General features: G+C 44.0%; 1 protein-coding gene across 1 annotated transcript; it reads left to right on the forward strand.

Annotated features, from left to right (window-relative positions):
• The first annotated feature begins 5,140 nt into the window (after positions 1-5,140).
• On the forward strand, positions 5,141-10,561 carry LOC309641153 (keratin, type II cytoskeletal 6A-like). The gene is made up of 9 exons (XM_082420896.1): positions 5,141-5,770; positions 6,751-6,965; positions 7,309-7,369; positions 7,514-7,609; positions 7,735-7,899; positions 8,378-8,503; positions 9,329-9,549; positions 9,769-9,803; positions 9,917-10,561. The coding sequence occupies exons 1-9, from the start codon at positions 5,231-5,233 to the stop codon at positions 10,150-10,152; spliced, it is 1,695 nt and encodes a 564-aa protein (XP_082277022.1). The 5' UTR covers positions 5,141-5,230; the 3' UTR covers positions 10,153-10,561.
• The last annotated feature ends 6,162 nt before the right edge of the window (positions 10,562-16,723 follow it).

Consider the following 16,723-nt stretch of genomic DNA (forward strand, 5'->3'; position numbering starts at 1 on the left):
TCTCTAGGTTAAGCTCCCTGAGATTAAACCATTCCGATTGATTTCCTTTGCCCACTGAGGACTGAATAAGAGGAAACGTATTTCTTTCGCAAGAGCAAAGACGTGTTTTTGAGTCAAGGAAGGACTCGGCAGTACTGACGGTCCTTAGATACTGGATTTGACTCCTAAGGAGGCTAGCCAATTGCCTCCTCCTGTATGGAGTCCATATACCTGGAAAGTATAGGACATACATTTTAAAAATAACAACCTCCAATAGAAAAACATTTTCCAGTTAGAGGCTGTATCCAAAGTTCACCTTACCTGAATCCTCTGTGATTCAGAATGATCACTTGTGAGCCATACCACGTGGATTCTAGCTGCATGGGCTAGAATGGCCAGTACAGCCCAGTGCATGGGATCCCAGCTCACGGTGGGGGCATGGGGTGCAGAAGAGCCAGAGGAGGGAGCGTTTCTACAGGTGCTGAGAGCAGGCTGCTCTTCTCTGCGCTGCTCCGTGCTCCCAGAGTCATCCCTACAGAATCCCTTGCTAGCTAACTCTTCATTGTACTTGGCCTTGAGAAAAGCTGACAGTAGATCCCAGGATGGGAGGAGAAAGGGCTTGAGGAGTTCTTCTCGAACAGCAGCTGGATTCCTTTAACCATGAGTTTTGCTGGGCAGTGCCTTCTCCTCAATGCTCTTACTTCCTGGACTCCAGGGGTGTCCCTTTAGCACTAGAAAGTGAGTGGCAGAGGAAAACCATCCTCTTGAGGTCTCGGAGGCCGGTCCACTCAGATGTGCCATTTTCCCCAACACTCTTACTGTCCCCAACCTCCTCATGCACCTATAGAACCCCCTTCTTTAACCCCACTGCCATCTGTATCTGTCCTCCCTCCCTTAAGAAACTCCTCTCCATCAAATGTAGTAATGGAAGACCTTTCCTTCCTGCTTCTGTTTGAAACTGCAAGGCTAGAATTTATCTGGATTCTTATGAAGGTTTTCCTTCATCCCGCGTTTCTATCTCTCCATTCCTCTTGCCTAATCTGAGTTTCTTCATAGCACTTGCAGGGTGTAGCCACAAAGAAATCAGAAACTGCATTTAATAGCCCTCTTTTTCGTAATAATATTGGTACTGTTAGATTGACACTATCATAGGTTTGTTTTAGGATAAAGCAAATAAGTAATATGTCATTCAGAGCTCAGCTTTTCAGAGTGAGTAAAAGAAATACAGGTAGAAAATCATCCTGTATTCTATTTGAATTGGAAATATCAGTATCAACTTCTGATTTGAGTACTTTTCAATTATATTTTTACATTTTTCTTAGCTCTATCCATTGAAAAGTCAAAAAATAACTTTCTTTATTACATTTGGAAATTGCTGGTCTCCCAACCCACTCTTCTAAAATTGCAAAATAAAGAGAAAGAAGCACTTCTTCTGCCTTTCCTGTATCAATTAAATACATATTAGGTTACCTACAAAGGAAACCATGACAATGCCTTCCTTACAGATGACTGCCAGGTGATAAATGCAGAGGCAGGATGTTAAATTAATAAGTTACCAGTTTGCAACCCCTCATGAAATAGTCAATCTGAGAATTGATCAATGAATATTAAAATATTAGATGACAAATTTATTGGACACTTTTTAATGGAGGGTTAAGGCTGGAACTATGGATATACCTGGATCAGTCTTAACATCACTAAATTGAACAACTTGTATTATATGCCTCATGATCTGATGCAATACGGGGCACACAGCACCAGCTGGGACATAATCTTGCCTGAAACAATGGAACTAAATCTAATCAACTCTAATATAACTAGTAACGAGGAAAAACCGGCGTTAGAAGTTACGTGGCACCAACAGAAACAATGAGCCAAATCCAGAATGTAGCCGTTCTAGAGAAAAGAACAATTTCTCCACAAATCAGTGGTATATAAAAGAAAACAATGGAATCTCTTACAGAATGAAAGAAGCTTAAGAGGACCACCAGTCCAATGCAATATGTGAATCTAGTTAGGATGTTGCTTCAAGCAAACCAGCATAAAAAGACATCTTTGAGATAATCAGAGAAGTATGAACATAAATGAGTATTAGGTTTCATTAAGAAGTGACTGTTGCTCATGATCGATATAAAACTGTTGTACAGTTAGATTTAAAAGTCCTTCTCAAGAACTTAGACATGCATGCAAATATTGACAAGTGAAATGACTTCATGTCTTAATCTCCTTGAAGATACATCCACTAAAGTAGAAGATTTCAATATGAGAACTAGTGGAATTCGATGAGACAAGCTGAGAAATATGGATAAGTGTTTAATCTGGGGGATTGGTACATGGTGGTTTACATACTATTCTCTTTCATTGTATCTGTTGGGCTTTCAATGCTGCAAACTGTGATTAAGCAATAAAGGAGGTTCTTCCACTGAGGAGAGCACAAATACATTTTGGGATTAAATTTCTGATGATGGTAAATATGATGGCTTGTAGAAAACTTTCAGGTGACTCTTATCATGGCTCAGGGAAGGGAGAGGCCCTGAGCACAATGATGTCTTCATTGAAGCCAATCGTTTCCATGCAGCGCGAGAAAGGAAAATTAATATTTTGAATTTCAATTATTGCTTAATAGTTTAAATGCTATATGTATTTTAAATATAAATATATGAATGGGAGACTTCTGAATGTAGCCTAATGGAGGAAAGGGAGGCATTTCCCCTTCTCAGATATTATCTTAAAAGAAACAAGGAGAACAAGAAACGTAAAAGTAATCTCCACCCTCAACCCCCAAAAGGAAAACATCGTAAAGTCCTTCAGTCAAAAAAAAAAAAAACAGAAAACTCTTCTCACAGAAAGAAAGAAATCAAACACAGTTGTTGGGAAACTGAGAGAGAAGATGCCCTCAGGGCAGATCTCAGAAAATCCAGTGAAGAACACTCTTGAGAACAAACAAATCAAAACTAAACAATGTGGTGACCACAGAGGCACAGCGCACAAAGTTAACCCTGAGGTTTTCCTACTGCCAGGCACTGCTGACTCATGTAACTCCTACTGTGTGAATGTGAAGAACACATCCTCAGGTGCAAATCCAAGAATCGCTGGTTTGCAACAGTCGGAAGTGGGTGTGTGTGTTCCAGGGAGGACCCATTTGCCATGAAGTTTCAAGACCCAGTGAAGGCAGGGTTGAGTAAGGGATCAGAGGCAAGGCCTATTGGCAACAGGTTGTCGGGGAAGCAAAGAAGACGGAGACTGAACTGCGAGCCACGCCGCAGCCATCTTCCTTGGCTTCGTCTAATTAAAATTAAAAGAATTATTCACACAGCCTGTGCCATAATGAGAATTCCTGTTAGCCTGGTTGCAGCCTGGCCCCTCCTCCCAGAATACTGTCTGCAAAAGACAGGTCCAGAAGGAGCTCGCCTCTTTCAAAGATGAGCCCTCGTTAGAAAGGAACCATTCCAGGCCCCACGAAGGACACTTTACATTGAAAGAGAAAAACAAGAGGCACTTAGAAAACACTCAACAGAAAAAAGTGACAAACATTATTACCGAAAGGCAATGAAATAAACAGCACGGTGAAATAAGAGAACAAAGGGGCAATAGAGTGAGAAATAAAAGATGATAATATTAGTTGATAGAGCTCAGAAAAGGAGCAGAGAAGAAAGATAAAGCCACAATAGAAAGGAAGGCCAAGCTGAAAGCAGCATAAGACGTTGCTGATGCACAGCAATGGACCACAGGTAAAGGTGGAGAAAACAGCCTGTAGGAAATAGCATGAGAATCGAGTGAAAACATAGATATGGGAGACAAAGTACAAAGTAAAGCGTGAGTGCAACTGCAAAAGGGAATATATATGTGTGTTTCATATATATCTGTATGTATATATTCAATGTATATGCTCGCATGCATCACACATGCCCCAGGAAAAACACAGAAACATATCGAAGTGACGTGACTACAAGGATACACAGGGAAGTGGCAACACTGCTTTGTCTTCCTAGACAGGAGTGGGGAATGATCTTGAGCATGTAATTGTTTCCTTAACCATGTATTACTTGTTTAATTTTTCAGTTAATAAGTAGGTGTGTAAATATCAATATTCAGTATATAAATAGGCATTCTATGACATCTGTATCTGTAATGTTTAAATAGCTAGCTTATTAAGCTTCTAGTTTGAACTGTCAGTTTACAGGATACACAAAGGACACGAGATCATGCTAAGTAAGATAACATGACTATGCAAATGCACAGGACAAATAACCTGTTTTTAATTTTTTTTCACAAATAGACTGCAAGTGGTAAAGCGGAGGGGGATTTAATGAATTAAATGATTTTACAGACATACTACTTTAAAGACATATCACCAAAATACAAAATGTATGGAACTTATTAGGATCCTGATTTGGACAACCAAAACTTAAAATATAAATAACACAAACGGATTTAGTTCAAGATTGAAGAGACACTCCTTAATGTTAATGAATGCATAAATATTAAGGATATATAAATGGTATTTGGTTATGTATTTAAAGAGTACCTCATTTACAAAATAAATGTTGAATTATATACTAAAGAAATGATATGATCTGTGGGATTTGCTTTTGAATATTTTAAGATTGATAGGGAATTGGGTGGGAGTATAGAAGAAATAAGGCTGACCATGAGTTAATAATTTGTATAAAATCCAGTGGCAGATATACAGAGGCCCATTATATTGTAAATCTACGTATCTAGCTGTGGGAAATTTGTAATGAAAGCAAAAATAAGTCATGTTTAACTTCTGCAATCAGTGAAAACGCTACTAATTATAGGTAAGGGATAAGCAATAGGTTATTTTGACCTCCAGTATTTCTGCCTTGTGGGTGAAACACCAGGCGAGAGGAGCCTCAGTGCATTTCATACACGAGCGTAACATGGAGAACCTTTGTGTGAGTCAGTGACTAACTCCCAGCTAAGTGAATTCACACTAGTCTTATTGTACTGAGAGCACTCAAAGCTGGAAGGCAGGAGAACTTTTCCCTGACTAAAGGAAACCTCAAATGCGATCTTCAGATTTCATAACTTTTCTAATAAAGCCCATGTGATCTCACTGTTGGTAAAGCCCAGCCTTCCCAACCTGCAGGCTCACCTTCCGGCACTGAGCCCAGCCCATTTTCTCCATATATAAGCCACTGCTGGCAACCTCGTCTCACCAGTCTGCTCCTCTCAGCTCTACCCTCCACCTCTCACGCCCTCCTCAGCCTCTTCGACTTCAGGAACCATGACTTCCAAATCCACCGTGAAGAGCCAAAGCAGCAGCCGCCGTGTCTTCAGTGCCGGCTCAGCCAGAGTCCCTGGGGTCAGCCGCTCTGGCTTCAGCAGCGTGCCCGTGTCCCACACCAGGGGCAGTGGTGGGCTCACTGGAGTGGGTGGAGGAGCTGGCTTTGGCAGCCGCAGCCTCTATGGCGTGGGGGGCTCCAAGAGGATCTCCCTCGGAGAGGTCGGCTGTGGCTACCGTGGTGGATATGGCGGCAGCGCTGGAGGCGGCTATGGCGTTGGAGGTGGAGCTGGGAGTGGATTTGGTTTTGGCAGTGGAGCTAGTGGTGGTTATGGGCTCGGTGGTGGAGCTGGCTTTGGTATTGGCTATTTGGGCCCTGGCTTCCCCATCTGTCCCCCTGGAGGCATCCAAGAGGTCACCATCAACCAGAGTCTCCTGACTCCCCTCAACCTGCAAATTGACCCCACCATCCAGCGAATCAAGACTGAGGAGCGGGAACAGATCAAGACCCTCAACAACAGGTTCGCCTCCTTCATCGACAAGGTGAGCCGGGAGCACCTGCCCTCCACTGGGATTTCAGAGTCCCCAGTGGAGGGACGCAACCAACGTCCTACCAGGGGGAGCCTCGGCAGAGAGGGAGGAGGGGACTCGGGCCAGCTGTCCACTGGGATGCAGGATAGGCTCCATGTGGACCACAGGCAGAAGGTGATGGAAATCATTTACAGCTACTGATCCCTTGAATGTCTTCATTCCTGCCTGGGAAGCATTCTCCACTCTTGATAACCCTCAAGCAAAGGAAAGGAACTGAGAGAATGGAATGAGTTAGCTTGATCTTCTGAAGGGTCTAAGAAATTAAAAAGGGAATTACAGTGGAAACTGCACTTGAGCCTTAGTTGGGGTGGTGGCGGGGAAGGAAAGAAGACAAAAACCCAAAGGAAATGTCAGGAAAAAAAGACTCAGAAACACGTATATGTGCATAAAAATACTTAACTTGTAGAACCAGATCATGAGCATTAAGGGAGCTTGTTTTAGAGGGACTCATGCACTAGATGGGAAAGAAGGTTAAATCCAATCATCAATAGGGTTGGAATTTAACCATTAGATTCTAAACATTTGACATCCCTTTAGCTGAGATACACTCTATAAAATAACTCTGTGCAATATACGAGAGAAATACTATTTTAAAGTACATTTGTGATTGTGCTTATCAAGAGGAAGAAAAGAAATGTTGAAAGTCACTGACTGACAGGCTCCGTAATGGAGAAGAGGGACTGTCTGCTAGCTCCCTGGGGCAACGTGGCCAGTGAGATCTGTGTGGTGTGAAGGCAAACAGTCAGGGGCGCAGCACCGTCAGCCTGAGCCGCTGTGCACGCTCTGGAGTAGCCCAGCACCACGGGGACCACCAGACCTGCTTGGGCACAGTCAACCCACCTCTCTTTCTGCCTTCCTGCCTTCCTACCTTCCTTCCTTCCTTCCTTCCTTCTTTCCTTTGTTGCACAGATAACCATCTTGTCTTCCTCCAGGTCCGATTCCTGGAGCAGCAAAACAAGGTCCTGGAAACCAAGTGGGCCCTGCTGCAGGAGCAGGGCACCAACACCGTGAGTCACAACCTGGAGCCTTTGTTCGAGCAGTACATCTACAATCTCAGGAGACAGCTGGACAGCCTTGTCACGGAGAGAAGCCGCCTGGACTCCGAGTTCAGGGGGATGCAGGACACGGTAGAGGACTTCAAGAAGAAGTGAGTTACAGGAGAGAAAAGGGCTCAGTTTCCTGAAGCCCACGCTTCAAGTCTATTAGATGACCAGGTCCAAATGAGGGCATGGTTCTTAGTAAAACATGTCCATGGAAATGAAACCACAATTCTTGCCTAAACACAAACCCCGAAGAACAAAAGGGCCATACAGGTGGATGGGGAGAGTAAAGATGTAAACAATTGAGGGACCACAGAATTCGTCTTTTAGGCTTACTGGCAGGAAAGCTCCATTTGGATATATCCATTGTGGGAAGTTGGGATCCCAGGCTGCCTTTTCTGTATAACCTTCACCACTGACTCAATTAGGTTTTACCCTTTCTAATTCCAGATATGAAGATGAAATCAACAGGCGCATGTCAGCAGAGCATGAATTTGTGAATCTGAAGAAGGTGAGATGAGTAAGATCAGGGGTTCATGTTTCTTTGCCGAAGGAGAGGACTCTGGGAAAAGAATAATCGGGGAGATTAAAGGAGGAGCAGACTGGGAAGGAGGGCTCGGCTCATCTGATCCCAAGTTGTTGGCTTCTTCCCCAGGATGTGGACACTGCTTACATGAATAAGGTTGAACTAGAAACCAAGGCAGACGCTCTCATAGATGAGATCAACTTCCTCAGAGCCCTCTATGAAGCAGTAAGCATCTTTCCACACTCTGTTTTATTGACTCTAAAGAGATTTGCAAAAATGGAAAATCTTAGGCTTGGGTGCCTCTGTAAATGTCATGGGAAAAGGGGATCTGACGATCTCTTGTTGTGCAGGAACTGGCTCAGATGCAAACCCACATCTCAGACACGTCTGTGGTCCTCTCCATGGACAACAACCGCACCCTGGACCTGGACAGCATCATCGCTGAAGTCAAAGCGCAATATGAGGTGATCGCTTGCAGGAGCCGGGAAGAGGCTGAGTGCTGGTACAAGTGCAAGGTGAGCAGTGAGGGGGAAGCTGGAGAAGAATCCCTGTGCCTCCCCGCTGGAGACCAGCAAGGCTTCCCGAGACTTCACTCAGGAAATCTCCATCTAGGAAGCGGGGGTCCTCTCAATGGACGTGTACCCTGAACCAACAGAGTAGATCTTTATAGTATTTATGTCCACGTCTAGTAAGTCAAAGAACCTAAATGTAGGACAAAAGCTACCGTAGATAAAGACCAAGGGATCTTTGCTTTAGCTTCACCCCAATGCTGGTTCTCAGAAACACTACAGAGGATGTTCTGGTCCTGAAGAGAACCAGGCAGTCAGTGGTCCTACCAAGGATGGTGTGTGATGGGTGTACAGTGTCCATGACCTTGTAACACCAATTTTCTTAAAACGCCTTGTGGACAAACCATTCGTTTCGATTTGTGAAAACCTTGATTAGTGTCCTGTGAAGCCCATGGACACCACCCTCTCTCCCTCTGGTTTACAGTACGAGGAGCTGCAGTTGACGGCGGGCAGACACGGGGACGACCTGCGCAACACCAAGCAGGAGATCACTGAGATCAACCGCATGATCCAGAGGCTGCGATCTGAGATCGACCACGTCAAGAAGCAGGTATGGTGGGGACCATGGAGGAGAAAAGCATCCTTTCCTTCCTAGGCCACCAGGGATCATCTACCACCATGTAGGGAATTCCTGGGCACTGAGGGAACAGCAGGGAGAGGAGGACATGTACTTCCTCCCTTAGTGAGTTCCCACAGGTTAGAGAGATGGATCCCAACCCAAGAGCAGGAAACAATTGCATGACAGGACCAATCCCAACTGGTCAGCGGTACAAAGATACAGTCTTGAGGCACTGAAATGAGATTCCATAAGAGGAATGATTGGTTTGGGAATGCAAGACACAAGTTGGCAAAGAGAAGGTCAGGCCAGAAAGTGTGAGGAAGATTGCTGCAAATATGCTCAGATTCGATGTGAAAAAGAAGCTGAGAAAAGACACAGGACAAATGAGGGCTTTCCAAACATGTGAAGTGGAAGGAAGGCAAGGTCGCAACAGTTTAAAGTGAAATCATCTCCTCACTGTGGGTGTCTGTGGTTCTGTGTGAGTTCGTGTGCATCCACATGAACTTACCCAAACTGTCCACATTCAGAAGAAGCCAGTGGGTCCATTACTTCCAATGTCCCCTGGTCTTGGGTCTGCTGTAGTATCTTCCAGCAGTCACCACCTCCATCCTCTTTAGGGTGGTTAACACAGAAGTGCATAGGGAGCTCCTAGACTAGTTCAGGTTTGCAGAATGGAAAAAGACTGGACAAAAAGAATCAAACGTCCTTTTCCATGGAATCTGGGCTCTAGAGCTCTTCCTCACTGGGAAAGAAGAACCATGCTTCGTCTCCTCAGGAGTCCAGATTGCAGGTTCATCTGCCCATCTTCCCCTCTAGTGCGCCAACCTGCAATCCGCCATCGCCGATGCTGAGCAGCGTGGGGAGCTGGCCCTCAGGGACGCCAAGAACAAGCTGGCCGAGCTGGAGAACGCCCTGCAGAAGGCCAAGCAGGATATGGCGCAGCTAGTGAAGGACTACCAGGAGCTCATGAATGTCAAGCTGTCTCTGGACGTGGAGATCGCCACCTACAGGAAGCTGCTGGAAGGCGAAGAGTGCAGGTGAGTAACTCACACAACCTCCTCAAACATCTGGGTCCATGTCCAAGGTGTCCAGCCAGTGAGCACCAGTGGAAGGCGCTCTAGTCGTGGCCATAATGCCACTCCCAGAAAAGCACTTAGAAGGCACGTTCCCCATGGGCTCTCCTCACGCCCAAGCTTCCCACGCTGGTCCAGCTCTGGCTCTGAGGTCTCATGATGGTTGTGTCTCCTCTCTCCTAGGCTGAATGGGGAAGGCGTTGGACAAGTCAACATCTGTAAGTACCTTCACTTGCCTCCCTCCCTTGCCCTTGTGCCCTTCTGACTGGACTCTGTGTGGCAGAGTGAGCTCACCATGTCTTGTCATGGCCTTGTCCCCTTGCCTCTCCAGCCGTGGTACAGTCCACCGTCTCCAGTGGCTATGGCGGTGCCGGCGGTGTCAGCGGCGGCTTAGGCCTGGGCGGAGGCAGTGGCTACTCCTACAGCAGTGGTCACGGCATTGGAGGTGGCTTCAGTTCCGGCAGTGGCAGAGCCACAGGGGGTGGCCTCAGCTCCTCCGGGGGCAGCAGTTCCGCCATCAAATACACCACCACCTCCTCCTCCAGCAGGAAGGGCTACAGGCATTGAACACCTGCCATGGGCTCGGGGTCCCACAGTGTCTCAGGCTCCCTCTCCAGCTTCACTGCCCTTTCCTCCAGTTGCTTCCTCTCTCCTGCTTCTTTCTTCTCTTACTCCTTGAGTTCGAACTGAAGTTGCTGAGTGCCCTCATGTCCTGTCCGCCAACACCTGCCGCATCTGAGCTTCCATTGCTCACCATCGGAAGGTCACTGTCTGGGTCCTACTCCAGAACAGGGCAATGCCGCTAGCTTTCCACTGACCCAGTATGTCCCATCTCACAGGTGTTGTGTTCCTTCCTTGCAGTGATCATGAAAGCACCAGTGACTAGTTCTATGATGTACGGGGGTCTCTATCCCTGTGATGCTTCCTCTGCTCTTTGCTCACTTGGATTGCTAAATAAAGCAGATTTATACTATAATGCGTGGTTTCATATTGCCTTGCTTTGTTACCAATGGTTCTTGCGGTTTTCACTGGGCAAATGCCTTTTCAGGAATGAAGCGTACTCCCAATCCCCATGTGCTTCACCCCCCTCCTTTAGAGATCTTCGACAAACAGCCACTTAGCATCCGGATGCTCAGGAGTCCTCCGAGAACAGTTTGGCAAGTGAAGCGGGAGGGAGCAGGTTCATCATCATAGTAAAGTCTGTTTTCACTGCCCTGACCAGGTGCCAACAGATTCGTTTCTCTGACTTGGTCTCTAACACTCTACCTCCTCCTGCCCCAGTTGACACCCATATTCCCCAGAGGATCATATTGCAGTCCAAGTAGATCAGAAGGACATTGACTAGAGAGTAAGATATTTGATTTATCCTTAGACAGGCCTCATGACCAAGAAACTTGTCTGGCAACGTGTATCAGGAGTAATTTAAATGTACATACTTCTGAACTGAAATTATGCTTCGAGCAATGTGTGCTGAGGAAATAGTACAAATGCAGGAAGTTGTACTTCATGGTTGTCAATCCCAGTAATCCTTTCAACAGGGAAAAATTGGAAACACTGGGCAAATTCAGGATCCAAGGACTCAGACACAAAGCACAGGTGGTGATGTTTTGAAGTGTGGAGGCAAAGTAAGAATGGAAATGCCTTCTTCCTTACCACATAATCCTCTCACAGAGCCTCAAAGAAGTAGAGCCCTTGCTGCTCCAAAGAGATAGCCCTGCATCCTCTCTCAGCTGTGCCCTGGCTTCCTTTGACTTCTACAAATGGGTAATGGAAAACTCAGGATACAGTGCAAGTTTGGTCTGTCAACATCTTCCTGAGGGCCAGTCACTTTTGCCAGTCTCTGTTCTGTCCATGTTCCTAATCCCAGGTTTTTTCTCTGGAGAATTCTGCCTTATACCATTAGGAATGAAAGTTCCCTTGTTAGGAATCCAGGAGAAATGACTGAGTCTAGGAATGGGGTGGAATATATACATAAGATGATCCTGCAGCATCTTTCAGTGCCAAGAAGTAAAGAAATAATCAGAAAGACCCTGTAAGAGCTCCTGATAGACAAATTGGAACAACTTGAGCCATAAATAAATAGATAGACAAATAAATAATGTACTGGATTATAACCCAAATTATGAAATAATTATTCATGGTCCCCACTGACGTGAATAAGGGATTGACTAAATTGATCAATAAGGGATGACTGACAACTCTTAGGCAGAAGAATTTCATTTAGTTACATAGCTGCTCCCCAATCAAGGAAGGAGTGAAGAACTGCTCCCCCCTAAGGGTGGGCTGTGCACAATGACTTCCTTGCAAAGAGCACAGACTAAAAATGGGGGAAAAGAGTAACTTTACCGTCAAGAAATCAATCAAACACTTCCGCAGCCAGGTGATCAAGGGTAACACCGACAGTAGTAAGTCTGGTTCATAGCAAGTATCCTGGATATGATGTGATGAGAAGGGCACACGTCATCTCTGTGGTCTTCCTCCCAAACACCATAACTCCAGTCGATTCATGAGGCAACATCAGACAAAGCCCAATTGTGGACATCTACAGAACACCTGGGCAGAGTTCCCCAAAACTTTCAAGGTCATTAAGACAAGGAAAACCTGACAAACCGTGTTAGCCAAGAAGGAGACACAATGACTAAATGGAAAGTGGTACCATGGATGATACCCTAGAACAGAAAAAAGAATATTGGGCAAAAGGTAAGGAAATCCAAATGAAGTATAGACTAGTTAATAGTAATATATTTATATTGTTTCCTTCATTGTGAGAAATATAACTAAAGTGAGGTATTAATAATAGGGGGAATGAATGTGTATTGTGTACAGACCTCTTTGGACTATCTTCACAATTTTTTGTAAATCTACAACTATTCTGAAATTAAAAGTTTATTACGAAAAACACTTAAAGTGTGGGGCTCAAAGTAACATCTGTATTTTTCACTAAACGAATTTTGTACACAAAATTATGAAACAAGTAAGGGAGAGAAAGAGACAGAATCACAAAGGAACACAAAGACGGTTGCAGGGCCAGAGATACAGAGAAATCACTGAAGAACTAATGCTACAACAATAAGGTTCATCATCTCAAGCTGGCGTTAACTCTAGTAAACTGTCTTTCTTTTACGTTGTGTACTTTCTTCATTTTTTGGTGTTGAACATGTGTCATTTCAAAAGAGAAAGTGTGTTCCCCACGATGTCCTCATTGTATGACATCTGAGATTAAAGGCGGTTACCCTTTTTGGTACTAAGGAAGGAAAGATTCAGTCTCTAGGTTAAGCTCCCTGAGATTAAACCATTCCGATTGATTTCCTTTGCCCACTGAGGACTGAATAAGAGGAAACGTATTTCTTTCGCAAGAGCAAAGACGTGTTTTTGAGTCAAGGAAGGACTCGGCAGTACTGACGGTCCTTAGATACTGGATTTGACTCCTAAGGAGGCTAGCCAATTGCCTCCTCCTGTATGGAGTCCATGTACCTGGAAAGTATAGGACATACATTTTAAAAATAACAACCTCCAATAGAAAAACATTTTCCAGTTAGAGGCTGTATCCAAAGTTCACCTTACCTGAATCCTCTGTGATTCAGAATGATCACTTGTGAGCCATACCACGTGGATTCTAGCTGCATGGGCTAGAATGGCCAGTACAGCCCAGTGCATGGGATCCCAGCTCACGGTGGGGGCATGGGGTGCAGAAGAGCCAGAGGAGGGAGCGTTTCTACAGGTGCTGAGAGCAGGCTGCTCTTCTCTGCGCTGCTCCGTGCTCCCAGAGTCATCCCTACAGAATCCCTTGCTAGCTAACTCTTCATTGTACTTGGCCTTGAGAAAAGCTGACAGTAGATCCCAGGATGGGAGGAGAAAGGGCTTGAGGAGTTCTTCTCGAACAGCAGCTGGATTCCTTTAACCATGAGTTTTGCTGGGCAGTGCCTTCTCCTCAATGCTCTTACTTCCTGGACTCCAGGGGTGTCCCTTTAGCACTAGAAAGTGAGTGGCAGAGGAAAACCATCCTCTTGAGGTCTCGGAGGCCGGTCCACTCAGATGTGCCATTTTCCCCAACACTCTTACTGTCCCCAACCTCCTCATGCACCTATAGAACCCCCTTCTTTAACCCCACTGCCATCTGTATCTGTCCTCCCTCCCTTAAGAAACTCCTCTCCATCAAATGTAGTAATGGAAGACCTTTCCTTCCTGCTTCTGTTTGAAACTGCAAGGCTAGAATTTATCTGGATTCTTATGAAGGTTTTCCTTCATCCCGCGTTTCTATCTCTCCATTCCTCTTGCCTAATCTGAGTTTCTTCATAGCACTTGCAGGGTGTAGCCACAAAGAAATCAGAAACTGGATTTAATAGCCCTCTTTTTCGTAATAATATTGGTACTGTTAGATTGACACTATCATAGGTTTGTTTTAGGATAAAGCAAATAAGTAATATATCATTCAGAGCTCAGCTTTTCAGAGTGAGTAAAAGAAATACAGGTAGAAAATCATCCTGTATTCTATTTGAATTGGAAATATCAGTATCAACTTCTGATTTGAGTACTTGTCAATTATATTTTTACATTTTTCTTAGCTCTATCCATTGAAAAGTCAAAAAATAACTTTCTTTATTACATTTGGAAATTGCTGGTCTCCCAACCCACTCTTCTAAAATTGCAAAATAAAGAGAAAGAAGCACTTCTTCTGCCTTTCCTGTATCAATTAAATACATATTAGGTTACCTACAAAGGAAACCATGACAATGCCTTCCTTACAGATGACTGCCAGGTGATAAATGCAGAGGCAGGATGTTAAATTAATAAGTTACCAGTTTGCAACCCCTCATGAAATAGTCAATCTGAGAATTGATCAATGAATATTAAAATATTAGATGACAAATTTATTGGACACTTTTTAATGGAGGGTTAAGGCTGGAACTATGGATATACCTGGATCAGTCTTAACATCACTAAATTGAACAACTTGTATTATATGCCTCATGATCTGATGCAATACGGGGCACACAGCACCAGCTGGGACATAATCTTGCCTGAAACAATGGAACTAAATCTAATCAACTCTAATATAACTAGTAACGAGGAAAAACCGGCGTTAGAAGTTACGTGGCACCAAAAGAAACAACGAGCCAAATCCAGAATGTAGCCGTTCTAGAGAAAAGAACAATTTCTCCACAAATCAGTGGTATATAAAAGAAAACAATGGAATCTCTTACAGAATGAAAGAAGCTTAAGAGGACCACCAGTCCAATGCAATATGTGAATCTAGTTAGGATGTTGCTTCAAGCAAACCAGCATAAAAAGACATCTTTGAGATAATCAGAGAAGTATGAACATAAATGAGTATTAGGTTTCATTAAGAAGTGACTGTTGCTCATGATCGATATAAAACTGTTGTACAGTTAGATTTAAAAGTCCTTCTCAAGAACTTAGACATGCATGCAAATATTGACAAGTGAAATGACTTCATGTCTTAATCTCCTTGAAGATACATCCACTAAAGTAGAAGATTTCAATATGAGAAGTAGTGGAATTCGATGAGACAAGCTGAGAAATATGGATAAGTGTTTAATCTGGGGGATTGGTACATGGTGGTTTACATACTATTCTCTTTCATTGTATCTGTTGGGCTTTCAATGCTGCAAACTGTGATTAAGCAATAAAGGAGGTTCTTCCACTGAGGAGAGCACAAATACATTTTGGGATTAAATTTCTGATGATGGTAAATATGATGGCTTGTAGAAAACTTTCAGGTGACTCTTATCATGGCTCAGGGAAGGGAGAGGCCCTGAGCACAATGATGTCTTCATTGAAGCCAATCGTTTCCATGCAGCGCGAGAAAGGAAAATTAATATTTTGAATTTCAATTATTGCTTAATAGTTTAAATGCTATATGTATTTTAAATATAAATATATGAATGGGAGACTTCTGAATGTAGCCTAATGGAGGAAAGGGAGGCATTTCCCCTTCTCAGATATTATCTTAAAAGAAACAAGGAGAACAAGAAACGTAAAAGTAATCTCCACCCTCAACCCCCAAAAGGAAAACATCGTAAAGTCCTTCAGTCAAAAAAAAAAAAACAGAAAACTCTTCTCACAGAAAGAAAGAAATCAAACACAGTTGTTGGGAAACTGAGAGAGAAGATGCCCTCAGGGCAGATCTCAGAAAATCCAGTGAAGAACACTCTTGAGAACAAACAAATCAAAACTAAACAATGTGGTGACCACAGAGGCACAGCACACAAAGTTAACCCTGAGGTTTTCCTACTGCCAGGCACTGCTGACTCATGTAACTCCTACTGTGTGAATGTGAAGAACACATCCTCAGGTGCAAATCCAAGAATCGCTGGTTTGCAACAGTCGGAAGTGGGTGTGTGTGTTCCAGGGAGGACCCATTTGCCATGAAGTTTCAAGACCCAGTGAAGGCAGGGTTGAGTAAGGGATCAGAGGCAAGGCCTATTGGCAACAGGTTGTCGGGGAAGCAAAGAAGACGGAGACTGAACTGCGAGCCACGCCGCAGCCATCTTCCTTGGCTTCGTCTAATTAAAATTAAAAGAATTATTCACACAGCCTGTGCCATAATGAGAATTCCTGTTAGCCTGGTTGCAGCCTGGCCCCTCCTCCCAGAATACTGTCTGCAAAAGACAGGTCCAGAAGGAGCTCGCCTCTTTCAAAGATGAGCCCTCGTTAGAAAGGAACCATTCCAGGCCCCACGAAGGACACTTTACATTGAAAGAGAAAAACAAGAGGCACTTAGAAAACACTCAACAGAAAAAAGTGACAAACATTATTACCGAAAGGCAATGAAATAAACAGCACGGTGAAATAAGAGAACAAAGGGGCAATAGAGTGAGAAATAAAAGATGATAATATTAGTTGATAGAGCTCAGAAAAGGAGCAGAGAAGAAAGATAAAGCCACAATAGAAAGGAAGGCCAAGCTGAAAGCAGCATAAGACGTTGCTGATGCACAGCAATGGACCACAGGTAAAGGTGGAGAAAACAGCCTGTAGGAAATAGCATGAGAATCGAGTGAAAACATAGATATGGGAGACAAAGTACAAAGTAAAGCGTGAGTGCAACTGCAAAAGGGAATATATATGTGTGTTTCATATATATCTGTATGTATATATTCAATGTATATGCTCGCAT

Source organism: Balaenoptera physalus, assembly GCF_965194825.1.
Source record: "Balaenoptera physalus genome assembly, chromosome: 13".
Taxonomy (NCBI): Eukaryota; Metazoa; Chordata; class Mammalia; order Artiodactyla; family Balaenopteridae; genus Balaenoptera; species Balaenoptera physalus.

Bases quoted from the DNA above. Each gene is read 5' to 3' on its own strand.
- LOC309641153 (XM_082420896.1), top strand. From the start codon at position 5,231: ATGACTTCCAAATCCACCGTGAAGAGCCAAAGCAGCAGCCGCCGTGTC. The intron at 7,610-7,734 runs GTAAGCATCTTT...CTTGTTGTGCAG, and splicing joins TCAGAGCCCTCTATGAAGCA to GAACTGGCTCAGATGCAAAC. The intron at 8,504-9,328 runs GTATGGTGGGGA...CTTCCCCTCTAG, and splicing joins TCGACCACGTCAAGAAGCAG to TGCGCCAACCTGCAATCCGC.